Source organism: Scaptodrosophila lebanonensis, unplaced genomic scaffold (assembly GCF_003285725.1).
Source record: "Scaptodrosophila lebanonensis strain 11010-0011.00,11010-0021.00 unplaced genomic scaffold, SlebRS2 tig00000115-arrow-arrow-pilon, whole genome shotgun sequence".
NCBI lineage: Eukaryota > Metazoa > Arthropoda > Insecta > Diptera > Drosophilidae > Scaptodrosophila > Scaptodrosophila lebanonensis.
The window spans coordinates 26,209-52,772 of record NW_022060576.1 but is presented as its reverse complement, the minus strand read 5'-3'; the positions used below and the strand labels follow the sequence as shown (position 1 = coordinate 52,772).

Here is a 26,564-nt window from a genome sequence, read left to right as displayed (position 1 = left end):
TTAGCATTTCCGTAATGCAATTCTTTTTGTTGGAGCACCCTACGTAGCTTCTAAGCCTTTTCTTTGCGCTCTCTATCGCGCCCTTTACTGCACTCTCTGTGGCGCTCTCTTTGTGCATTCCTTTTCTTATGCCGGCCCGCTGACTTGTAGCGGCAGCAGGCAAATCACTTGTCTAGCAATATCGGCACTGTGAACCTCGTTGTACAACTATCCAAGCCATTAAAGCTGTATTAATAATCCAAAGAATACCGCGTCTCATTTAATAATAAATTACAATATTGTTTGTTGCAATCGCTAAAAAGCTAGCGATTTTTCATTGGCGCCCGAGCAGGGACATCGGTTTTCTTAAGATTATTTTCTCGTTTGTTTGCGGGCTTTGTGGCTTGGTTTTTGTGCGCGGTCGTGTGAAAACTACTCGTTTGTTTGAGGCTGGTGTCGATTGGATACCATCCTGCTACATTTATTTGGATTTGGAGCTTGGTGCCTTGGTGTTCTGGATACCATCAACTACAGTTGCTCGTTTGGATTGTGGAGCTGCTGTCTGCCCTACTTGTGGTACTATCGTTTGGCTTGGCTAATGGGTGATCGTCACTTGGAATCCAGGGAAGTTTCAGTGGACTCCTTTGAGAGCTTACAGGTATTCTGTGCCAACAATTGAGCATAAAGCTCTAAGAAGTTTAATTGCTGCAAATTTGTGCAAGCGAAAGTTGTCTAAACCTAGTCACATACGTACATACATACATATGTATATATAGTACGTGTATGCTTATGCGGGCTCAATTTTTGGCACTTAAATTATTTGTGCAACCACATTACATACACAAATACATATACATACGCACATACACCACACCTTGCATAAATTAACAAATTATACACCCTCATAAACATACATAACTACTAACAAAACCTCGAGGCAAAACAAACCACAACAATTAAAAAAGGGCTACTAAGCTGATTTTTAACATAAACAAATATTTTAAAGTTATTTGTTTCTATTGTGTTGGTTTTTTGGTGAAGATTTGTTGCATCAGCTGCACACATACAACCATAGCTTTGTTGTTGCTTGCGCCGCTAGCGTAGCAAAAGAATTTTGTCGCTCTCTCCTTTGTGCGCGCCTTTTTTCGGCTACACTTGTCGCTGGGCCAACGAACTTCCCCCCGCTACCCGTTCGGATTAGCGTTGCTTACAAGCGTGCTTGCGGTAATCGACGCCTATTTTCTGAGTACAGCTGAGATTGCTTGCAGATTTCGTTGTTGTTTGTGCGGTCGCTTGGACTGCCACTTTGCTTGCATGCATACTGTATTGAGTGCGTGTGTACGTAATCTGCGTGCAGCGCGTTGTTATTTGCGAGGGCTGTTAGGAAAGTTCGGTTCTCATTTTCTTTGATTTGCAACTTGTTTAGAGCTTATTTTGGTTATACTCTACCATGTCGGAATCTGAGAAGCAACAAGTAGTACAAGTAGTTCTAAACTAGTACAATGCTTGCAGAAATTTGATAAGGTTAGCGCTGATATTGCTCGTATGAAAGCGGCATTTCAGTTAAAGACAATTTCGTTTGAACAAACAGAACTCGAGTGTCGTCTCGAGCTGTTAGAAGGTTACATAAAGAAAGCTATGGCGCTTCAGGCAGATTTGGATAGTCTCAATCCAAGTAACGATAGTAGAGGGCCACTTGAGGATTTGTGCATTTCAACTAAGGCGTTGTATGTGAAGGCAACGAAACAAAAGGTTGAAAGTCAGACTTCTCATGACTGTTCTATGATGGCCAGTCAACGGTCACAGTTACCCAAAATGCGGCTGCCTACATTCAGTGGAAAGCATGCCGAATTTAAGAATTTTATGTGCTTATTTGAAAGCCTAGTTCATGACGATCCTTCGTTGACCAACGTCGAGAAGTTTAATCATTTGGTGAAACCGTTTCAGTAACGGACTGCAATTACTCGAAAGTCATTGCTAGCCTCAAGTCTGTGTACGACAACAAATGTTTGATATTTTTCGACACTATCTCGCAATTGTTTGACATCCCAAGTATGACCAAACCTAATGCGTCTACTTTGCGGTCCATCATTTCTGCCACTGTTTCTGCCATTTATGCGTCTTTAACTTCGTTGGGAAGTGAACAGGACATTTCGAATGCAATGATCATACATATGGTTATGGCCAAAGTTGATCATGCAACCAAATCTCGTTTTGAGGAACAGCTCGATTATGACAAGTTGCCTTCTTGGGATGACTGCGCTAAGCAGTTAAACAGGCGTTACCAATATTTAGCGGCTGAAGAGACAACTTGGGTTCCAAATAAACCGCGAGTAGAACCTGCAAGAAATAGTAAAGCTTCGTTTTCTTGCACAAAGGGTCCTTCCAAGCCTTCAAAACCGGTTTCGAAGTGCACATATTGTGGTTCTGCGGATCACAATATTTATTCTTGCCCTTCCTTCGGTTCTATATCTGTTATGCAGCGATTTGAGTTTGCTAAGACTCAAAAAATGTGCCTCAATTGTTTGAATGTGGGCCATATAGTGTCCAGCTGCGAGGCTTCCAAGTGTCGGGTGTGTTCAAAACCACACCATTCGTTGTTGCACAGATACTCTGTAGCTGTGCCAAATTCACCCGCTCCACACGCAGTCGCACCTCCAGAAGCGTACTTAGGTCACGTTTTAAGTGCCGATCAAGTAATTCTTGCCATCGTGTGTTACTTGATGGCGGCTCACAGTTGAACCTCATGACTGAGGACCTTGCGAAGCGCCTTCGATTAAAGCGTAAAGACACAGCTGTGAGTATTGTAATGGCAGGTGGAACCACTACTGGTAGTAGGCACAAGGTGTGCGCTGATATTCAATCTCGTTTGAATTCTCACAGCTTTGGCACTGATTTTTGGGTTCTTAAATTCATATCTACTTGTCAGCCTGGTAACTTTGTGCCCACATCGAATTGGAAAATACCCGCAAACCTTGAGTTGGCTGACCCAGAATTCTATATGCCAGCCAAGGTTGATATTCTCCTAGGCGTTGAACTTTTTTACAAGTTATTATGCGTTGGGCAAATCGAGCTCAATTCTTGTCTTCCATTGTTTCAGAAGACATTGCTGGGATGGGTTGTTGCTGGAAGATATACAGGGCAAATACCTCCTCAACAATTCAGCGTTAACGTTGTCGCTCAAGGTAATGATTATTCTCTCGACACCTTAGTTCAACGCTTTTGGGAACTCGATCGGAGCCCAAATGAGTCGAAGGCTGTGCGCCACACAGCTGAACAAAGGACCTGTGAAGCACACTTCACCAAATCAGTACAGCGCCTGTCTACAGGTCATTTTCAATTCGAACTTCCGTTCAAACCCGATCCCACTGTACTAGGCCTTTCCTTTCGAACTGCTGAAAGGCGTTTCCTACAACTTGAGCGTAAACTCACAAAAGATAAAACTCTCCATGATATGCACCACGATTTCATGAGAGAGTATAGTGATCTTGGGCATATGTCAGCCCTTGAATCTCCTCCTTCAGGGCAGCACTATTATATTCCTAATCAATGTGTCCTGAGGCCTGAAAGTCCCACAACCAAATTGGGTGTGGTGTTTGACGCTTTTAGTGAGACGTCAACGGCTCTATCATTAAACGATACGTTAATGGCTGGGCTGACTATTCAGAGGGAGCGTTATTCAACATTTGTAAATTTTCGGTTGAATAAATACGCAATTACTGCCGACATCTCCAAGATGTACAGGCAAATAAACGTGTCTGAAAAAGACAAAAATTACCAGCTCATTCTCTGGCGAGAAAGCGCCTCTCATGAGCTGCAGTCCTTTAAGTTGAACACTGTAACATACGGGACTGCATCAGCGCCATTTTTAGCTGTGCGCTCGTTGTTTGAATTGACAAATATTTATGCTCGATGTCACCATGTCGCGTTAAATGTCATTAAAAATTGTTTTTATGTTGACGACATGCTGGCTCCTCATAATGATGTATTTCGTTATCATCTGCATGAGGATAGCTTTACTTCGTTGAAGCCGACAAAGCGGAATATATTATCTCGTTTGTTTGAGCAACTTGGTTTTTCTCAGGAGTTTTACATAACTGCCTTCGATGCAAGCCCAAGTTAGTTGAGCAAATAATGAGAAATTTGCCAGGTGATCGCCTTCGAGAAGGTCGACCTTTCAGGGTTTGTGGACTCGAACTTTGCGGCCCATTCCATGGTAGCTATCGCATACGCGGAAGACCGCCCGTTACAAATTACGTAGCGGTATTCGTTTGTTTTGCCTCGAAGGCCGTTCACCTCGAACTGGTAGCTAATTTATCCACTGATACTGTCCTTAACGTCTTTACAAGGTTCATCGGGAAGCGCGGCCTGCCGGAAATGGTCTTTAGCGACAACGTGACGAAATTCGCGGGAAGAAGCGGCTTGCTGAGGGACATGCTGTCGGCTTTCGAGAGGAGAAAGGACGCCCTGACGGACTATGCGGCAGAGCGACGAATCGAATGGTGGTTCATTCTTCCCCGACCTCCTCACATAGGAGGATTGTTGGAGGCAGCGGCGCTGCTAGGCGACCAGTCCACGATGTTGGCGGTGCTCCGTGTGGATTTGAAAGACCGGGAGTCCTTCAAAGGGGCCGGAATGTTGGAGCACCCTACTTAGCTTCTAAGCCTTTTCTTTGCGCTCTCTATCGCGCCCTTTACTGCGCCCTTTACTTAGCTACCAGTTCGAGGTGAACGGCCTTCGAGGCAAAACAAACGAATACCGCTACGTAATTTGTAACGGGCGGTCTTCCTCGTATGCGATAGCTACCATGGAATGGGCCGCAAAGTTCGAGTCCACAAACCCTGAAAGGTCGACCTTCTCGAAGGCGATCACCTGGCAAATTTCTCATTATTTGCTCAACTAACTTGGGCTTGCATCGAAGGCAGTTATGTAAAACTGCTGAGCAAACCGTACGAGTATTTATCACCCAAATCTGTTGCTTTAGCAGCCCAACTAACATCTTAAATCGCCACAGCTCTTGCCACAGAGTTTTGGCCGCTATGACGATGGGGCACAAAGTTCGAAGTTGCTCAGACAAACGAGATAATATATCCCGCTTGTTACGACTACGCTTTTCCTCTTGGGCAACGCCGGCTGGCTCATTGGAATTCTCCTTGGGTGTGTGGTTCCAACCCTATGCCCGCGTGAGTCGTACAATAACCGATAACACGGTTCCTCCATCGATAAACAAAATGCCATCACTACAATAAATTCGACGCGCAATATACAAAACCGAATTCAAAACGTAAACAACCCCAAAAAACTAACATAAACTAAAAGAAACGTAATGCGACAAAAAAACAAATAAACGGATAACTCCCTCAAGTTGTCCGTACGAATACGGATGACTGTAAATGGAGATTATATACGTGCGGACGGACAGGAATTGGAGGCATCGGACAACTGTATGGGATTTAGCTGTTGTTATCCCGGGCGTACCCTCCCTGCCTGTATCCAAAGGTAAAATGTTTCTTGGATACCCTTAATTTGGGCCGTGCTTGGGCTATTCCATGGCAAAGGTGAGTCTCCCGCCCCTACTGATGCTGCTTTAATGCATCATCACCAACGGTGCGACCATTAAAATTAACAATTAATTTTCAGTTTATGTGGCTACAAACATACATATATTTCAGTGTGATTGAGTGTGAGTGCAAACAATGTAAACATGGAACAAGAATTTTTATATAAAAACAAAATAAAGAAGGCTTGCCAACGGCCAATGCGGTTCTTTATATGTGCCAACATGCAAGTATGTTTATGGCAAATAAATATGTATATGGATATATGTGTATGTGTATGAAAAAAATGCGCGGTACAAAAATTTTATAGAAAAATGTCTAACAAAATCCTAACGAGAGCTCTCGACGGTCATGGGCGCAATAGAAATATAAGAATACATATAAAACACTGCGCGCTACTGCGATTGGCAATCTTCGTACAAGATAAGTGTGTATAAGAGTGTGAATTTTTTATTAATTAAATAGAGCGCCAAGCTCTGTCTAGGGGCCACTTTCTGCCTCGTTTTGGTTTTAATGATGTATGTATATATATTTTGTTTTATCTTCTTTTTTTTTCTTTTGCAGAAACTTCAATGGGGCGGCGTGTGGGACCCTGCAGGCGCAGCCCATACAAAACGACACGACGTAAGGCGCGCGGGATCTCTGCCTGATGTTGCTGCTCAACCGCGAACAACCGGCACGGCGCGTGGCCAAGGAACGGACTCACCGGCTTTTCTATCCTCCGCTGCTGATGGCGCAGACGGACGTGTCTGCTGTTGCTTTGTGGTGGCGCCGCTATTGCTGCTGCTACTTCTTGGGTGGGCGCCTTTGCTCCGGCTGCCACTGTCGTTGCTGCTGCTGCCGTTGAAGACGCTGGTGCTGGATCTGCTTCTGTCGTTGAAGGCGCTGGTGCTGGATCTGCTGCTGTCGCTGTTGCTCCGGCTACGATGCAGCTCGTGCTGCTACTTATGACAGCCGCTGCAGCGGCTGTGTCCGGTTATCCGCTGTCCAAAAACTTGGCGATATGCCGGAAAATCTATATCCCAAGGAACAAAAGGCATTTAAGCACTGGTCGGCACATTTAAGTGGATATACAGGTATGCATACATCGGCATTAGTTCTGCCTTGCATCTATATCCTTATGCTCACCTTCGAACGGCTTCTGGTTCTTCCTTTCCTTTTGCAGGTTTCAGCACGGCCTCCAGTTCACCAAAAGAAAACACTGCCTCGTGGGTCTGCACCGTCGCCCCAAAAACAAGAATGGCGTGTTGCGGCTTGCCTTTTATAGGCCGGATGTCGTATGCCTGCGGATTTTTACGTCCTTGCGCATCCGTTCATCACGGCCTTGACGTTTCCCCACTTTGAGGTGCCATCGGGACACAACCCTGCGCCTGCGCGGCTGCAGTTGCCACCATGGTGCCTCGCTCGGTACCGCTAGATGGCGCTGCAGTGCCTTTATAAATTCTTGGCGCCTTCCGTAGCGCTGCCAGCTTTTATTCTTCGTGACCAGCCCGATGCAACACCACCGCAAATATCCAAGTGGGCGGACGCTCGTACCCCGAAGTGATGTTTGCGCGCATCAAACGGCTGGTGTTGTTGGTGTCCTCTGCTTCGAGTCCGGCGTTGCCTCGGATGACTACTACCGCGGCGCCCAACGTAGGCCACACCCACTCTTGGTCTTCAGGTGAGTAGCTCTGGCTGCATCCTCCTCCCTATATTCATCCATTCTGCCTTAGGACAGGCGTCACACTCGGATATCCTTTGCGTGGAATACCCCCAGCAAGTTCCCACGCAAATCTTCCAGCTCGTATGCGTTGGTGCCGATGGATTTCCTTACGCGAGCTTTTAGAAATTTCCGCGCGAATTTCGCATTGAACGCGCGGCTGAAATCACTCAATGCAAAGTTTCGCCGGTATACCTCCTGACCGGGCGCTAGTCTTAGCCGCCGCGCACGCCGGTTATAGCGAACGCTACTGAGCTCATACGCCGCATGCAATTGTGCCTGGATTTTCTGTTGCAACAGGGATTGCCTGTCTGCTGTACTCAACGCTGCGAATTCGTGCTCGTCTAAGGACCTTAATTTCCTCGCCAATCGGTACTGCGAACCGTGCAACATCATATGTCGGCCGAATAGTGCGAAAAAAGGCGTTACTCCAGTCGCAGAATGCACGCTGTTTCTGATGGCCACTTCAATTTCCGGAAGGTGTAGGTCCCACTCGCGGTGATCCTGCCCCAGATACGCCCGTATCGCGGACAGTATAGTCCGGTTCACCCTTTCGGACGCGTTGCTTTGCGGCGAATACACCGGTGTCCGCAGATGCTTAACACCGTAGCCCTCCATCATGTCTGCAAACTGCTTGGACGTGAATTGCTTACCATTATCGGAGTGTATGACTTCTGGAACGCCGAACGTATGGAACACTTCGTTCACCAAGAAGTCGACGACGCTCCGAGTGGTGGCCTCTCGCATCGCCTTCAGGAACGTGAATTTGGTGAAGTGATCTACCACTATGAATATGAAGGCGTGCCCCTTCCTTGATCGCGGATACTTGCCCAAGAAGTCTATGTATAACTTCTGGAACGGCCTCTCCGTGACGACTTCTGCCCCAATTCCCACCTGCATCCCGTAATTGGTGGCTTTCGTCTCTTTGCAGACCACGCATTTTCGGACCACTTCAGCAACGTCTTTGGCCATTCCCGGCCAATAAAACTGCCGCCGCAACCAGGACAACGTCTTCAACACTCCTCCGTGCGTTGACGCTTCGGTATGGGCCTTCGATATAAGCATGCCGGTTAGCGAACGCGGAACCCACAGTTTCCACACACTGCCTTCGAGCTGATCTTCTAGCCGATTGAAGGATGTCTTTTTGTAGATCACCCCGTTTTCAATTTTTAAATCAGGTAATTTATCTTTTTGACTTTGAATTTCGCTAATCAGCTCCCGATACTCCTCTGATTCGAATTCTGCGGTTTCGATACCCAACAGGTCTCCTGGGAAGAAATCCAACTCCTCTAAAGTTTCGGCTTCGGTGCTCCTGGACAGCATGTCCGCCACGATGTTGTCGGAGCCCTTCCGGTGCGTGATTTCAAAGTCGAAGCCCTGGAGCAGCAACGACCAACGAGCCAATCGCCCGGACAAATCCTTCATGGACATCAGCCATTTCAAACTGGCGTGATCGGTTATGACCGTGAATGGCATCATTTCGATGTATGGCCGGAATTTTTGTATCGCCAATACCGCCGCCAAGCACTCCTTCTCGGTCACCGAGTAGTTCACCTGGTGCTTGTTCATCTTGGCAGAAAAGAACGCAATGGGCCTCTCGTTTCCCTGCAAATCCACCTGGAATAATACGGCTCCGACGCCAATATGGGATGCGTCACATTGTACAAAAAATGGGCGTGAAAAATCCGCGTGTACCAGCACTGGCGCAGATGTGAGCGCCTTCTTCAACGCCTCAAATGCTGCTATAGCTTCGCCACCGAGTGAGAACCTACCTCCCGATCGCTTCTTCAAAGCCTCAGTGAGCGGAGCCGCTAAGGTGGCAAAATCTTTAATAAATCGCCTGTACCACCCGGCGGTTCGTAAGAAAGCTCGAACCTCCTTTACGGACCTTGGCACCTGTATGCGCTGTATCGCCTGCACCCGTTCCGGATCTGTTCGAAGCACGCCGCCGCCCACGATAAATCCCAGGTATTTCAACGTTTTAAAGCAAAACTTCGACTTTTGTAACCCTATCGTCAGATTTGCCTTCTTGAGGCATTCAGCGACTCTCTTCAGGTACTCCAAGTGCGTATCAAAATCAGCCGCGAAGACTACCAAATCGTCAAGATATACTTTAACGTTGGACCTCAGTTCATTCGGTATGACCTTGTCCATCAGCCGGCACAACCTTTGAGCGGCGTTACACAACCCAAAAGGCATCATGCGGAATTGGTACAACGGTCGCCCTGGTACCGTAAAAGCAGTGCACCTTCTACTGGACTCCTCCAACTCCACCTGCCAAAACGCAAATTTCAGGTCCACACTGGAAATATAATATGTCTGATCGATTCCAGATAGGATTCCCTCCACGCAAGGTAGCGGATAGGCATCTTTGACTGTCAGTTTGTTCAACTTGCGGGCATCGAGGCAAAAGCGGTTCTTGCCCGGCCGTCGCACTATGGTGGTGCGGTTACTCCACGGACTATCGCTTACCTCGATGACGCCAAGCGCCAGCATGCTGTCCACCTCATCCCACACAATCTTCTGCATGGCGGGTGATAGAGGGTAGTGCCTGTCTTTCACTGGTTCTGCTCCGCTGACCAATTCAATTCGGTGAGTCTCCAAAGTAGTCTTGCCTAATCCCGCTTCTTCGAAGGTTAAAAATTCTTTTTTTACTTGTTCCAATTGCAGCTTTTGTTGTTCATTCAATTTCCACATATCTGGTTCAGGCCTTACTTCATCCTGGTCCGCATAATGCGCCACTCTATCAGCTAGCAATTCATCGAGGACAAGTCTTTTAACGTCTGGCTTTTCCGGAGGAATTAATAGTGGTGCCAAATAAAACAGCCGCCAAAAGACGATGCCGAAATACGCGTTCTGTTTGAGTGATGGGCATACGTAAAACCCCACTTCTTTGGTCTCTTCTCGATACACCACTGGTAAACGCACTCGCCCAATTACGGCTCTGTCTTCACCGCCTGCTGTTTTAATTATCGAAATGTAATTTCTGGGCACCATGCCAATCTCTTTCAGCAGTTCCAGACTGCCCTTGCCTAGCACGCTTACCGAGGCCCCGGTATCCAGCAAACCGCGTAGCACGTGGCCTCGTACCAGTACTTCGCCAAAAATCCTCGGATCTGCTGCTCCTTCGCGTCGCACTGCCTCGGCTACCAGCTTCTTCGTCTGCCTTCTCACTCGGAATCGTGCTCGGGCCTTTTTAACTTTGGCTGTCACCATCCTCATCCCATCTAACTGATGTTGGGCAAAAATTCTATTGCGCGCCTCCAGATATGCCCGCATCTTTTCCTCGTACGGTAAAAATTTCAACTTATTACTATATGGGGTATTTTTCTTATGAAATTCTTCTTTCAGGACCGCTCCGCTGTCATCCTGGTGGGCACCTGTGTCGAGCGCGATTCGCCCACTTGCTCCGCACTCCGACGGCCGTTTCCCGTGCAATCGGGACAGGTTGGACTATAGGTGTCGGGCCTGCCACACCTATAACAGAAGACGCGCCTTTCCGGTGACATGCAGTCGCGGAAACTATGGCCGGCTTGTCTGCAGTTCCAGCAAACTAACGCCTGTTGCGGACGCCTTGCCAAACGCGCCTCTTCAACTACGCCGAAATCCGCCGACTCCTCGCCGTTAGTGTCGTCGACCAACTCCGCCACTGCCGGTGGACGGTTTCCGCCACTAAAACGTGTGCCGCTGCGTGTTGGGAACACGCCTTCTCGCCGCTGGACCATAGCTTCCACCTCTACGCATTCGTCACGTAAGTGATCTACCGTGTACACGCGCATCGCATACACATAACGAGCTAGTTCTATTTTTAATCCTTTTTTTATATATTTCATCATCTCGTTTTTAGATGGTGCTGTGTGGAGACGCGACGCCAGTTTCCTCATGGCATGGAAGTACTCCTCAACGCTTTCGCTTGCCTTCTGCCGTCTTTCGCGCAATTGACGCATGCGCTCGAATTCATCGGCGGCGCCTTTAAAACGGGACAGCATGCTTCGTTTTAGTTCTGGCCAGCTGTCTGCCCGGTGGTCCCTGACGTACTGCCAGTACCACTCGCGAGCGTGCCCAGTTACTAACAGATGGAAACTGTTTAATACTTCGGACCATGCGCAGCGACACTGCCTCTGAAGGAACTCTATTTGGAAAACGAAGTCTTCAACAGCCATTTTTTCCTTATCGCCGCTGAAAACGATGTCCCACTTTTCAACGCGGCACCATCCGGATCTGCCATTCGCCGCTACATACGGAGGAGGCGGGTCCAGCTGACCACTCCAATCGTTCCGCCTGTTGCCTCTTCGACGGGCCGACTGTGCTGCTGGATTTTGCCAATTTCGAGCTGTGCTGCTGCTATTGCCAGCTACACTGGAGGAACTAGCTGCCGCTGGCCTTGCTACTGGACGCGAAGTTCCTCTTGCTGGTGTTAGAGGTTCAGCCTGGTATTGATGCGGCCGTTTTGGCACCGCACCCCGATTCTGGCTGACTGGCGGTTGCCATGCTCCATTTGCAGCTGAATCGCCGCTATTCGCTCGCGGTTGCAAAACTTCTTTCAACGCGCCCATCAAGTCTTGAAACCCCATTCGGATTTCCTCCTGCAACACTTTGTTGATGCCCTCTTTTTGCGATTGACGGTATGTTTCGTTCACCTGGGCCACTGCTGCTTCTACCACCGACGCGACTACTGGCTCGGCGTCCCAGTGTACTGCTGGTGCTATGGACGCCCTCGGAGGAGTGTGCATGAGGCCACCGGTGGAAAAACCTACGGCTCCTTCTGGGCGTTCCTCCAGATCATCATTTCTGGCAGCTCTCGACCTTGTGTTATACGCCCGCGCAGAATCCTTCTCCATTTCAATCCAAAAAAAAATACGCTCTGTTTTTTTATAATATTTATTTATATTTTGGATTATGAATTTGTTCAGCTTTCAAGCAGGCCCCGAAGAAAAATTCGTATTAATTGGATAATTGTATATATGTATTCCAAACAATGAAAATGTTTGCAAACGCCCAAAACAACAAAAACAAATGGGCAAGAAAATATGTAGATGTACGTTGAATATGTATGATGGATAAATAAATAAATAAATAGGTACAACAATAAATAGATAAATATGTGAATTGGAATAAATAAATATGAATACAGTAGTAAAAATAAAAAAACAAATCTTTAAATAAATTCACGTCCAACTTTGCACGGAAACCAAAAAAGAAATATATACGCTCAACCACAAGACAAATGTAACATATGTATATGCACCAATGTAACCAAAACGACTTAATAAAAAGTAAGCAATAAACAAACAAATTTTCTTTTAAACTTCTGTATATAGGGGCTGAGACTCACACTCAGCCGGAACCCAAACACGGCTCCTATAATATCTACGCCTGTACAGCTGCCCTACGCCACAATCCTGCAATATCTGTTCGCTGCTACATTTATCGCCTTGACGGCGATGAACGACAGCCAACAAATTAAATGGTTGCTTCTTCTCAGCCTGCGTACGGCGGCTGCCTAGACTCCTGCCCAAAAGTGGTACAGGGCCCTAAACAACTCCACCTACTCCTTGGCATTAAAAATTCAAACATCCAAATTGGGCGCCATATTGTTACGACTACGCTTTTCCTCTTGGGCAACGCCGGCTGGCTCATCGGAATTCTCCTTGGGTGTGTGGTTCCAACCCTATGCCCGCGTGAGTCGTACAATAACCGATAACACGGTTCCTCCATCGATAAACAAAATGCCATCACTACAATAAATTCGACGCGCAATATACAAAACCGAATTCAAAACGTAAACAAACCCAAAAAACTAACATAAACTAAAAGAAACGTAATGCGACAAAAAAACAAGTAAAAAAGCTAAAGTCGGGTGTCCCGACTTTGAAATACTCTGTACATATGTTTACAATAATTATAGAAAATAAAAAAATTAAGAAAATAAAAAAAAAATTTGATCGATTTTACCTCTCTCGGTATTCGAACTCACGTAAAGGGTGTATAATTGCACATTTACATAGCAATTGCGTCTGTGTGAGTGTATGTATGCCTATGCGCATCAATTCGTGTCTGTGTAAGCATTTTCGCAGTCAACCAAACAGTAACATCAACAACAGCCGCGGGCAGCGCTTGAGCAGCGCTGCAGCAGCGCTGCAGCAGCAAATATATTTATGGCTATAACTTCTTGGTAAATCGGTCTATCATAGTGAAATTTCGCGTACGGACACATAATAACCAACTGGGGGTATTTCCAAACTTTTAGGTCGAAATTCCAAGAATTACGGGAGTTACGATTTGCGGGGTAGAGGGGGGAGGGAGGGGAATTCCAAAATATACATTTTCTGCGTATTCACATAAGGCATCTGGGACTAAAATTTTGTGTTCCTAAGTCTTATAGTCTCCGAGATATAGGCGATTATACGAATGGAAAATCGGGAAAACCCCCATAGGGGGGAAGTGGGGGGGAAAATCAAAAAAATAAAACAAACTCGTATAGAATACACACATAACGCATCTTTGTGCAAAATTTGGTGTCTCTATCTCTTATAGTCTCTGAGATCCAGGTGTTCATACGGACGGACAGACGGACAGACAGACAGACAGGGCTAGATCGACTCGTCTCGTCATGCTGATCAAGAATATATATACTTTGTGGGGTCTGCCACGCCTCCTTCTGCCTGTTACATTTTTCAGCTCCCGCAAACCTAATATACTCTTGTACATTTCATGTACAGAGTATAACAAATTAACGGATAACTCCCTCAAGTTATCCGTACGAATACGGATGACTGTAAATGGAGATTATATACGTGCGGACGGACAGGAATTGGAGGCATCGGACAACTGTATGGGATTTAGCTGTTGTTATCCCGGGCGTACCCTCCCTGCCTGTATCCAAAGGCAAAATGTTTCTTGGATACCCTTAATTTGGGCCGTGCTTGGGCTATTCCATGGCAAAGGTGAGTCTCCCGCCCCTACTGATGCTGCTTTAATGCATCATCACCAACGGTGCGACCATTAAAATTAACAATTAATTTTCAGTTTATGTGGCTACAAACATACATATATTTCAGTGTGATTGAGTGTGAGTGCAAACAATGTAAACATGGAACAAGAATTTTTATATAAAAACAAAATAAAGAAGGCTTGCCAACGGCCAATGCGGTTCTTTATATGTGCCAACATGCAAGTATGTTTATGGCAAATAAATATGTATATGGATATATGTGTATGTGTATGAAAAAAATATGCGCGGTACAAAAAATTTATAGAAAAATGTCTAACAAAATCCTAACGAGAGCTCTCGACGGTCATGGGCGCAATAGAAATATAAGAATACATATAAAACACTGCGCGCTACTGCGATTGGCAATCTTCGTACAAGATAAGTGTGTATAAGAGTGTGAATTTTTTATTAATTAAATAGAGCGCCAAGCTCTGTCTAGGGGCCACTTTCTGCCTCGTTTTGGTTTTAATGATGTATGTATATATATTTTGTTTTATCTTCTTTTTTTTTCTTTTGCAGAAACTTCAATGGGGCGGCGTGTGGGACCCTGCAGGCGCAGCCCATACAAAACGACACGACGTAAGGCGCGCGGGATCTCTGCCTGATGTTGCTGCTCAACCGCGAACAACCGGCACGGCGCGTGGCCAAGGAACGGACTCACCGGCTTTTCTATCCTCCGCTGCTGATGGCGCAGACGGACGTGTCTGCTGTTGCTTTGTGGTGGCGCCGCTATTGCTGCTGCTACTTCTTGGGTGGGCGCCTTTGCTCCGGCTGCCACTGTCGTTGCTGCTGCTGCCGTTGAAGACGCTGGTGCTGGATCTGCTGCTGTCGTTGAAGGCGCTGGTGCTGGATCTGCTGCTGTCGCTGTTGCTCCGGCTACGATGCAGCTCGTGCTGCTACTTATGACAGCCGCTGCAGCGGCTGTGTCCGGTTATCCGCTGTCCAAAAACTTGGCGATATGCCGGAAAATCTATATCCCAAGGAACAAAAGGCATTTAAGCACTGGTCGGCACATTTAAGTGGATATACAGGTATGCATACATCGGCATTAGTTCTGCCTTGCATCTATATCCTTATGCTCACCTTCGAACGGCTTCTGGTTCTTCCTTTCCTTTTGCAGGTTTCAGCACGGCCTCCAGTTCACCAAAAGAAAACACTGCCTCGTGAAACACGGCCTTTTTAACTTTGGATGTCACCATCCTCATCCCATCTAACTGATGTTGGGCAAAAATTCTATTGCGCGCCTCCAGATATGCCCGCATCTTTTCCTCGTACGGTAAAAATTTCAACTTATTACTATATGGGGTATTTTTCTTATGAAATTCTTCTTTCAGGACCGCTCCGCTGTCATCCTGGTGGGCACCTGTGTCGAGCGCGATTCGCCCACTTGCTCCGCACTCCGACGGCCGTTTCCCGTGCAATCGGGACAGGTTGGACTATAGGTGTCGGGCCTGCCACACCTATAACAGAAGACGCGCCTTTCCGGTGACATGCAGTCGCGGAAACTATGGCCGGCTTGTCTGCAGTTCCAGCAAACTAACGCCTGTTGCGGACGCCTTGCCAAACGCGCCTCTTCAACTACGCCGAAATCCGCCGACTCCTCGCCGTTAGTGTCGTCGACCAACTCCGCCACTGCCGGTGGACGGTTTCCGCCACTAAAACGTGTGCCGCTGCGTGTTGGGAACACGCCTTCTCGCCGCTGGACCATAGCTTCCACCTCTACGCATTCGTCACGTAAGTGGTCTACCGTGTACACGCGCATCGCATACACATAACGAGCTAGTTTCTATTTTTAATCCTTTTTTTATATATTTCATCATCTCGTTTTCAGATGGTGCTGTGTGGAGACGCGACGCCAGTTTCCTCATGGCATGGAAGTACTCCTCAACGCTTTCGCTTGCCTTCTGCCGTCTTTCGCGCAATTGACGCATGCGCTCGAATTCATCGGCGGCGCCTTTAAAACGGGACAGCATGCTTCGTTTTAGTTCTGGCCAGCTGTCTGCCCGGTGGTCCCTGACGTACTGCCAGTACCACTCGCGAGCGTGCCCAGTTACTAACAGATGGAAACTGTTTAATACTTCGGACCATGCGCAGCGACACTGCCTCTGAAGGAACTCTATTTGGAAAACGAAGTCTTCAACAGCCATTTTTTCCTTATCGCCGCTGAAAACGATGTCCCACTTTTCAACGCGGCACCATCCGGATCTGCCATTCGCCGCTACATACGGAGGAGGCGGGTCCAGCTGACCACTCCAATCGTTCCGCCTGTTGCCTCTTCGACGGGCCGACTGTGCTGCTGGATTTTGCCAATTTCGAGCTGTGCTGCTGCTATTGCCAGCTACACTGGAGGAACTAGCTGCCGCTGGCCTTGCTACTGGACGCGAAGTTCCTCTTGCTGGTGTTAGAGGTTCAGCCTGGTATTGATGCGGCCGTTTTGGCACCGCACCCCGATTCTGGCTGACTGGCGGTTGCCATGCTCCATTTGCAGCTGAATCGCCGCTATTCGCTCGCGGTTGCAAAACTTCTTTCAACGCGCCCATCAAGTCTTGAAACCCCATTCGGATTTCCTCCTGCAACACTTTGTTGATGCCCTCTTTTTGCGATTGACGGTATGTTTCGTTCACCTGGGCCACTGCTGCTTCTACCACCGACGCGACTACTGGCTCGGCGTCCCAGTGTACTGCTGGTGCTATGGACGCCCTCGGAGGAGTGTGCATGAGGCCACCGGTGGAAAAACCTACGGCTCCTTCTGGGCGTTCCTCCAGATCATCATTTCTGGCAGCTCTCGACCTTGTGTTATACGCCCGCGCAGAATCCTTCTCCATTTCAATCCAAAAAAAAATACGCTCTGTTTTTTTATAATATTTATTTATATTTTGGATTATGAATTTGTTCAGCTTTCAAGCAGGCCCCGAAGAAAAATTCGTATTAATTGGATAATTGTATATATGTATTCCAAACAATGAAAATGTTTGCAAACGCCCAAAACAACAAAAACAAATGGGCAAGAAAATATGTAGATGTACGTTGAATATGTATGATGGATAAATAAATAAATAAATAGGTACAACAATAAATAGATAAATATGTGAATTGGAATAAATAAATATGAATACAGTAGTAAAAATAAAAAAACAAATCTTTAAATAAATTCACGTCCAACTTTGCACGGAAACCAAAAAAGAAATATATACGCTCAACCACAAGACAAATGTAACATATGTATATGCACCAATGTAACCAAAACGACTTAATAAAAAGTAAGCAATAAACAAACAAATTTTCTTTTAAACTTCTGTATATAGGGGCTGAGACTCACACTCAGCCGGAACCCAAACACGGCTCCTATAATATCTACGCCTGTACAGCTGCCCTACGCCACAATCCTGCAATATCTGTTCGCTGCTACATTTATCGCCTTGACGGCGATGAACGACAGCCAACAAATTAAATGGTTGCTTCTTGACACCCAATTCTGTTTTGTGCACCATCTGCTCTGGCTCACCGTGCGTAGCGGTGCATCGCAGGCGACTTTCCTAGTCATCCTGGGCCACCGGTACTCTACGTCCACCAGACAAACACGATGACACCACAGCGACAGTGCACCAACGAATTGACGCAAGAAATACAACAAAAACACTGAAACGAAATAACAAAAAAAAACGCGCATTGGAATCCCCCCATAGTACCCCTTGCCTAGCGTCGTTCCTAATGGAAGTCGCAAACGAAGGGCTCATACTCGCTCCTTCGTGACTTACTGTCCATGTCACACACGCTTGCAGTTGGTGCTATAAGGGATTCCGTCCCTACCATACCGATCGTCGGCCCCTAGCCATCGGCTTAATTTATTTTTTTCCTATCTCTACAATAAATTCGACGCGCAATATACAAAACCGAATTCAAAACGTAAACAAACCCAAAAAACTAACATAAACTAAAAGAAACGTAATGCGACAAAAAAACTTTTAGGTCGAAATTCCAAGAATTACGGGAGTTACGATTTGCGGGGTAGAGGGGGGAGGGAGGGGAATTCCAAAATATACATTTTCTGCGTATTCACATAAGGCATCTGGGACTAAAATTTTGTGTTCCTAAGTCTTATAGTCTCCGAGATATAGGCGATTATACGAATGGAAAATCGGGAAAACCCCCATAGGGGGGAAGTGGGGGGGAAAATCAAAAAAATAAAACAAACTCGTATAGAATACACACATAACGCATCTTTGTGCAAAATTTGGTGTCTCTATCTCTTATAGTCTCTGAGATCCAGGTGTTCATACGGACGGACAGACGGACAGACAGACAGACAGGGCTAGATCGACTCGTCTCGTCATGCTGATCAAGAATATATATACTTTGTGGGGTCTGCCACGCCTCCTTCTGCCTGTTACATTTTTCAGCTCCCGCAAACCTAATATACTCTTGTACATTTCATGTACAGAGTATAACAAATTAACGGATAACTCCCTCAAGTTATCCGTACGAATACGGATGACTGTAAATGGAGATTATATACGTGCGGACGGACAGGAATTGGAGGCATCGGACAACTGTATGGGATTTAGCTGTTGTTATCCCGGGCGTACCCTCCCTGCCTGTATCCAAAGGCAAAATGTTTCTTGGATACCCTTAATTTGGGCCGTGCTTGGGCTATTCCATGGCAAAGGTGAGTCTCCCGCCCCTACTGATGCTGCTTTAATGCATCATCACCAACGGTGCGACCATTAAAATTAACAATTAATTTTCAGTTTATGTGGCTACAAACATACATATATTTCAGTGTGATTGAGTGTGAGTGCAAACAATGTAAACATGGAACAAGAATTTTTATATAAAAACAAAATAAAGAAGGCGTGCCAACGGCCAATGCGGTTCTTTATATGTGCCAACATGCAAGTATGTTTATGGCAAATAAATATGTATATGGATATATGTGTATGTGTATGAAAAAAATGCGCGGTACAAAAATTTTATAGAAAAATGTCTAACAAAATCCTAACGAGAGCTCTCGACGGTCATGGGCGCAATAGAAATATAAGAATACATATAAAACACTGCGCGCTACTGCGATTGGCAATCTTCGTACAAGATAAGTGTGTATAAGAGTGTGAATTTTTATTAATTAAATAGAGCGCCAAGCTCTGTCTAGGGGCCACTTTCTGCCTCGTTTTGGTTTTAATGATGTATGTATATATATTTTGTTTTATCTTCTTTTTTTTTCTTTTGCAGAAACTTCAATGGGGCGGCGTGTGGGACCCTGCAGGCGCAGCCCATACAAAACGACACGACGTAAGGCGCGCGGGATCTCTGCCTGATGTTGCTGCTCAACCGCGAACAACCGGCACGGCGCGTGGCCAAGGAACGGACTCACCGGCTTTTCTATCCTCCGCTGCTGATGGCGCAGACGGACGTGTCTGCTGTTGCTTTGTGGTGGCGCCGCTATTGCTGCTGCTACTTCTTGGGTGGGCGCCTTTGCTCCGGCTGCCACTGTCGTTGCTGCTGCTGCCGTTGAAGACGCTGGTGCTGGATCTGCTTCTGTCGTTGAAGGCGCTGGTGCTGGATCTGCTGCTGTCGCTGTTGCTCCGGCTACGATGCAGCTCGTGCTGCTACTTATGACAGCCGCTGCAGCGGCTGTGTCCGGTTATCCGCTGTCCAAAAACTTGGCGATATGCCGGAAAATCTATATCCCAAGGAACAAAAGGCATTTAAGCACTGGTCGGCACATTTAAGTGGATATACAGGTATGCATACATCGGCATTAGTTCTGCCTTGCATCTATATCCTTATGCTCACCTTCGAACGGCTTCTGGTTCTTCCTTTCCTTTTGCAGGTTTCAGCACGGCCTCCAGTTCACCAAAAGAAAACACTGCCTCGTGGGTCTGCACCGTCGCCCCAAAAACAAGAATGGCGTGTTGCGGCTTGCCTTTTATAGGCCGGATGTCGTATGCCTGCGGATTTTTACGTCCTTGCGCATCCGTTCATCACGGCCTTGACGTTTCCCCACTTTGAGGTGCCATCGGGACACAACCCTGCGCCTGCGCGGCTGCAGTTGCCACCATGGTGCCTCGCTCGGTACCGCTAGATGGCGCTGCAGTGCCTTTATAAATTCTTGGCGCCTTCCGTAGCGCTGCCACCTTTTATTCTTCGTGACCAGCCCGATGCAACACGCTTTGTCGGCTTCAACGAAGTAAAGCTATCCTCATGCAGATGATAACGAAATACATCATTATGAGGAGCCAGCATGTCGTCAACATAAAAACAATTTTTAATGACATTTAACGCGACATGGTGACATCGAGCATAAATATTTGCCAATTCAAACAACAAGCGCACAGCAAAAAATGGCGCTGATGCAGTCCCGTATGTTACAGTGTTCAACTTAAAGGACTGCAGCTCATGAGAGGCGCTTTCTCGCCAGAGAATGAGCTGGTACTTTTTGTCTTTTTCAGACACGTTTATTTGCCTGTACATCTTGGAGATGTCGGCAGTAATTGCGTATTTATTCAACCGAAAATTTACAAATGTTGAATAAAGCTCCCTCTGAATAGTCGGCCCAACCATTAAAGTGTCATTTAATGATAGGGCCGTTGACGTTTTACTAGAAGCGTCAAACACCACACGCAATTTGGTTGTGGTGCTATCAGGTCTCAGGACACACTGATGAGGAATGTAGTAGTGCTGTCCTGGAGGAGGAGATTCAAGAGCAGACATATGCCCAAGATCACTATACTCTCTCATGAAGTCATGGTACATGTCATGGAGAGTTTTGTCTCTTGCGAGTTTGCGCTCAAGTTGCAAAAATCGTCTTTCAGCAGTTTGAAAGGAAAGCCCTAGTACAGCGGGATCGGAATTGAACGGAAGTTCGACTTGAAAACGTCCTGTAGACAGGCGCTGTACTGATTTGGTGAAGTGAGCTTCACAGGCCCTTTGTTCAGCTGTCTGGCGCACAGCCTTCGACTCATTTGGGCTGCGATCGAGTTCCCAAAAGCGTTGAACTAAGGTGTCGAGAGAACAATCATTAACTTGAGCGACAACGTTAACGCTGAATTGTTGAGGAGGTATTTGCCCTGTATATCTTCCATGAACAACCCATCCCAGCAATGTCTTCTGCAACAATGGAAGACAGGAATTGAGCTCGATTTGCCCAACGCATAATAACTTGTAAAAAAGTTCAGCGCCTAGGAGAATATCAACCTTGGCTGGCTTATAGAATTCTGGGTCAGCCAACTCAAGGTTTGCGGGTATTTTCCAATTCGATGTGGGTACAAAGTTACCAGGCTGACAAGTAGATATGGATTTAAGAACCCAAAAATCAGTGCCAAAGCTGTGAGAATTCAAACGAGATTGAATATCAGCGCACACCTTGTGCCTACTACCAGTAGTGGTTCCACCTGCCATTACAATACTCACAGCTGTGTCTTTACGCTTTAATCGAAGGCGCTTCGCAAGGTTCTCAGTCATGAGGTTCAACTGTGAGCCGCCATCAAGTAACACACGAGCAGGATGGTAATGGCCGAATCTATCTTTAATTTTTACGACTGCTGTAGCAAGAATTACTTGATCGGCACTTAAAACGTGACCTAAGTACGCTTCTGGAGGTGCGACTGCGTGTGGAGCGGGTGAATTTGGCACAGCTACAGAGTATCTGTGCAACAACGAATGGTGTGGTTTTGAACACACCCGACACTTGGAAGCCTCGCAGCTGGAAACTATATGGCCCACATTCAAACAATTGAGGCACATTTTTTGAGTCTTAGCAAACTCAAATCGCTGCATAACAGATATAGAACCGAAGGAAGGGCAAGAATAAATATTGTGATCCGCAGAACCACAATATGTGCACTTCGAAACCGGTTTTGAAGGCTTGGAAGGACCCTTTGTGCAAGAAAACGAAGCTTTACTATTTCTTGCAGGTTCTACTCGCGGTTTATTTGGAACCCAAGTTGTCTCTTCAGCCGCTAAATATTGGTAACGCCTGTTTAACTGCTTAGCGCAGTCATCCCAAGAAGGCAACTTGTCATAATCGAGCTGTTCCTCAAAACGAGATTTGGTTGCATGATCAACTTTGGCCATAACCATATGTATGATCATTGCATTCGAAATGTCCTTTTCACTTCCCAACGAAGTTAAAGACGCATAAATGGCAGAAACAGTGTCAATGATGGACCGCAAAGTAGACGCATTAGGTTTGGTCATACTTGGGATGTCAAACAATTGCGAGATAGTGTCGAAAAATATCAAACATTTGTTGTCGTACACAGACTTGAGGCTAGCAATGGCTTTCGAGTAATTGCAGTCCGTTAACTGAAACGGTTTCACAACTCCTAGAGCCTCACCTGACAAGCACGACACCAAATGATTAAACTTCTCGACGTTGGTCAACGAAGGATCGTCATGAACTAGACTTTCAAATAAGCACATAAAATTCTTAAATTCGGCATGCTTTCCACTGAATGTAGGCAGCCGCATTTTGGGTAACTGGGACCGTTGACTGGCCATCATAGAACAGTCATGAGAAGTCTGACTTTCAACTTTTTGTTTCGTTGCCTTCACATACAACGCCTTAGTTGAAATGCACAAATCCTCAAGTGGCCCTCTACTATCGTTACTTGGATTGAGACTATCCAAATCTGCCTGAAGCCCCATAGCTTTCTTTATGTAATCTTCTAACAGCTCGAGACGACACTCGAGTTCTGTTTGCTCAAACGAAATTGTCTTTAACTGAAATGCTGTTCTCATACGAGCAATATCAGCGCTAACCTTATCAAATTTCTGCAAGCATTGTACTAGTTTAGAACTAGATTTAGCTACTACTTTGTGCTTCTCAGATTCCGACATGGTAGAGTATAACCAAATAAACTCTAAACAAGTTGCAAATCAAACAAAACTGAAAACCGAACTATCCTAACAGCCCCCGCAAATAACAACGCGCTAACAGCAAGAGACCAACTGAGATGCACACAGATTACGTACACACGCACTCAATACAGTATGCACGCAAGCAAAGTAGCAGTCCAAGCGACCGCACAAACAACAAGGAAATCTGCAAGCAGTCTCAGCTGTACTCAGAAAATAGGCGTCGATTACCGCAAGCACGCTTGTAGGCAACGCTAATCCGAACGGGTAGCGGGGGGAAGTTCGTTGGCCCAGCGACAAGTGTAGCCGAAAAAAGGCGCGCACAAAGGAGAGAGCGACAAAATTCTTTTGCTACGCTAGCGGCGCAAGCAACAACAAAGCTATGGTTGTATGTGTGCAGCTGATGCAACAAATCTTCACCAAAAAACCAACACAATAGAAACAAATAACTTTAAAATATTTGTTTATGTTAAAAATCAGCTTAGTAGCCCTTTTTTAATTGTTGTGGTTTGTTTTGCCTCGAGGTTTTGTTAGTAGTTATGTTTATGAGGGTGTATAATTATGTTAATTTATGCAAGGTGTGGTGTATGTGTGTATATGTATGTATATAATATAATTTGTGTATGTAATGTTGTTGCACAAAATAAATCAAGTGCCAAAAATTGAGTCAGCATCACACACGTACTATATGTACATACGTATGTATGTATGTAAATAGATTTTTCTCCACTTTGCACTTGCACGAATTGCAGCAATTAAACTTGTTAATGCTTTATTCTCAATTGTTGGCACAGAATACCTGCAAGCTCTCAAAAGAGTCCACCGAAACTTCCCTGGATTCCGAGCGACGATCACCCATTAGCCAAGCGAAACGATGCACAAGTAGGGCAGACAGCAGCTCTACAGTCCAAACGAATGTATGTAGTTGATGATATCCAGAAAGGCACCAAGCTCTAAATCCAAATCAAACGAAGTAATCACACGACCGCGCACCAAAACCAAGCCACAAAGACCGCAAACAAACGAGGAAATAATCTTCTGAAAACCGATGTCCCTGCTCGGGCGCCAATGAAAAATCGCTAGCTTTTTAGCGAAACGATAACAAGATTTAACTATTTATTAAATGAGACGCGGTGTTCTTTGATTATTAAAATGGCTTTTAATGGCTTGGTAATTGTGCAATAACGATGTTGAGCGTGCGAGAAGTATTTAACAAGTGATTTTGCCTGCTGCCGCTACAAGTCAGCGGGCCGGCATAAAAAAGGTAATGCACAAAGAGAGCGCAGTAAAGAGCGCAGTAGAGAGCGCAGTAAAGGGCGCGATAGAGAGCGCAAAGAAAAGGCTTAGAAGCTGAGTAGGGTGCTCCAACACGGTTTTTAAAATATGCATTTTACAAATGCAGGCAGAACAAACAATACAAAATATCAAACAGTTGGGGACAACTAAGTATACATACACACACACAAACATACATACAAGCAGCTGTTCGTGTAGTTGCGTGCAAACGGTTGAAGTAGCCAAAGCAAAATGTGAGACACTAATGTGTGAATGTTCATTTGTACACATGTATGTACATACATACATACATATGTACAAAAGTACATTCGTCTTGCACTGGCAGGGCAAGAAATGTTAATTAATTAAAAATTATTAACATATAGGTTTGTATGTATGCAGTGGGCCATCGAACACTGTTGTTTAATTGTAATAAATAGTGTTCTATGGTTTCAAATCGAAATTTTTAAAACAACAACAACAAGTTATTGGCTCGCAAATCTTCTTTCGTTTTGATCATTTACGTCTGTTCATTGCATACGCAAAATGCCAAAAGTTTACAGTTACCGTACACATGCAAATACATTTGTATGTATTTATGTACATATGTGTACAGTGAACAATCGAATACAGTATTATAATCAATAACTCTCAAACGATGTTTTTCGATGTATTTGTATTCGACATGTATTACGATATATCAACACAAGTATCGATATTTTCGATATATCGCATTTAATTGTATTATTGGGGTTTTAATATTTATTCTCTTTTTCAAATGAATAGTTTGTGTTATAAATTTTGTCCGATCGATTTCAAATTTGGGTAATGTAATCAACATAACTATATCAACAAATTGGCATTCAACGATTAAAATATAACAATATGTTTATCCTCTGTACATGAAATGTACAAGAATGCGCGAGCTGAAAAATGTAACAGACAGAAGAAGGCGTGGTAGACCCCACAAAGTATATATATTCTTGATCAGCATGACAAGACGAGTCGATTTAGCCCTGGCTGTCTGTCCGTCTGTCAGTCTGTCCGTCTGTCCGTCCGTATGAACACCTGGATCTCAGAGACTATAAGAGATAGAGACACCAAATTTTGCACAAAGATGCGTTATGTGTATATTCTATACGAGTTTGTTTTATTTGATGTTGTTGTTGATGTTGCTGTTTAGTTGACTGCGAAAATGCTTACACAGACACAAATAGACGAAGATAAACATACGTACACTCACATAGACGCAATTGCGTTGTATATGTGCAATTATATACCCTTTACGTGAGTTCGAATACCGAGAAAGGTAAAATCGATCAAATTTTTTAAAATTTTCTTATTTTTTTTCTATAAAAATATGTACAGAGTATTTCAAAGTCGGGACACCCGACTGTATATATATATATATATATATATATATATATATATATATATATATATATATATATATATATATATATATATATATATATATATATATAAGAGAGTCTGGATAATTATATATACTGATATTAGGTTAAGTTTGAATATCAACGGTTTTATATATTATCTATGCCCAACATATATTTTGAGGACACAGGAATATTGGAACTGAAATGTCCCCCAAATTATGCCTGGGTATATACATATATTCATTAATATAAAATCAAGTTTGAATTTTAACGGTTACATACATTTCATTATACTCAATATATACAAGTATATTGGAAATGAAATATGTCCCCTAAATGTATACATATATATGTATGTATATGTATATTGAAATAAAACCAGGTTTGAATTTTAATGATTATATATTCATTATGCTTAACGTATATTTTTCGGAGCCTAGAATAATAATATGAAACGAACCTTAAATGATATACTTATACTCTCGAGTTTAATATATACCTTTAGGACATAGAAAATAATTAAATAAAATTTTCTTGATATATGTATGTATTTAGCTAATTCAATGGGATTGATGGATTTGAATTTTAACGTTTGATTTCAACATGCTCGGTGTACTTTATAAGGACATCACTCAATAAAAAAAAGGTCCTTAAAATTTAAATGGAACTTAAGCAATTATTTTTATGGTTTTATATGTTTATTAGTCCTTCAAATTTATAAATATTTTGAAGCTACCCTTATGACAACAATATGTTTCTGAAATCATGTATGGATATATTTGAAAATAATTAAGTGATTATCCCCA

The 26,564-nt window shown here is 44.8% G+C and overlaps 1 protein-coding gene across 1 annotated transcript; it reads left to right on the top strand.

The window, feature by feature from the left end:
• Window positions 1–10,358: 10,358 nt before the first annotated feature.
• Window positions 10,359–10,867, top strand: LOC115628452. Its single transcript, XM_030524564.1, has 2 exons — window positions 10,359–10,532; window positions 10,591–10,867. Exons 1-2 carry the CDS (start codon window positions 10,474–10,476, stop codon window positions 10,865–10,867), a joined length of 336 nt encoding a protein of 111 aa, XP_030380424.1. The 5' UTR covers window positions 10,359–10,473.
• The last annotated feature ends 15,697 nt before the right edge of the window (window positions 10,868–26,564 follow it).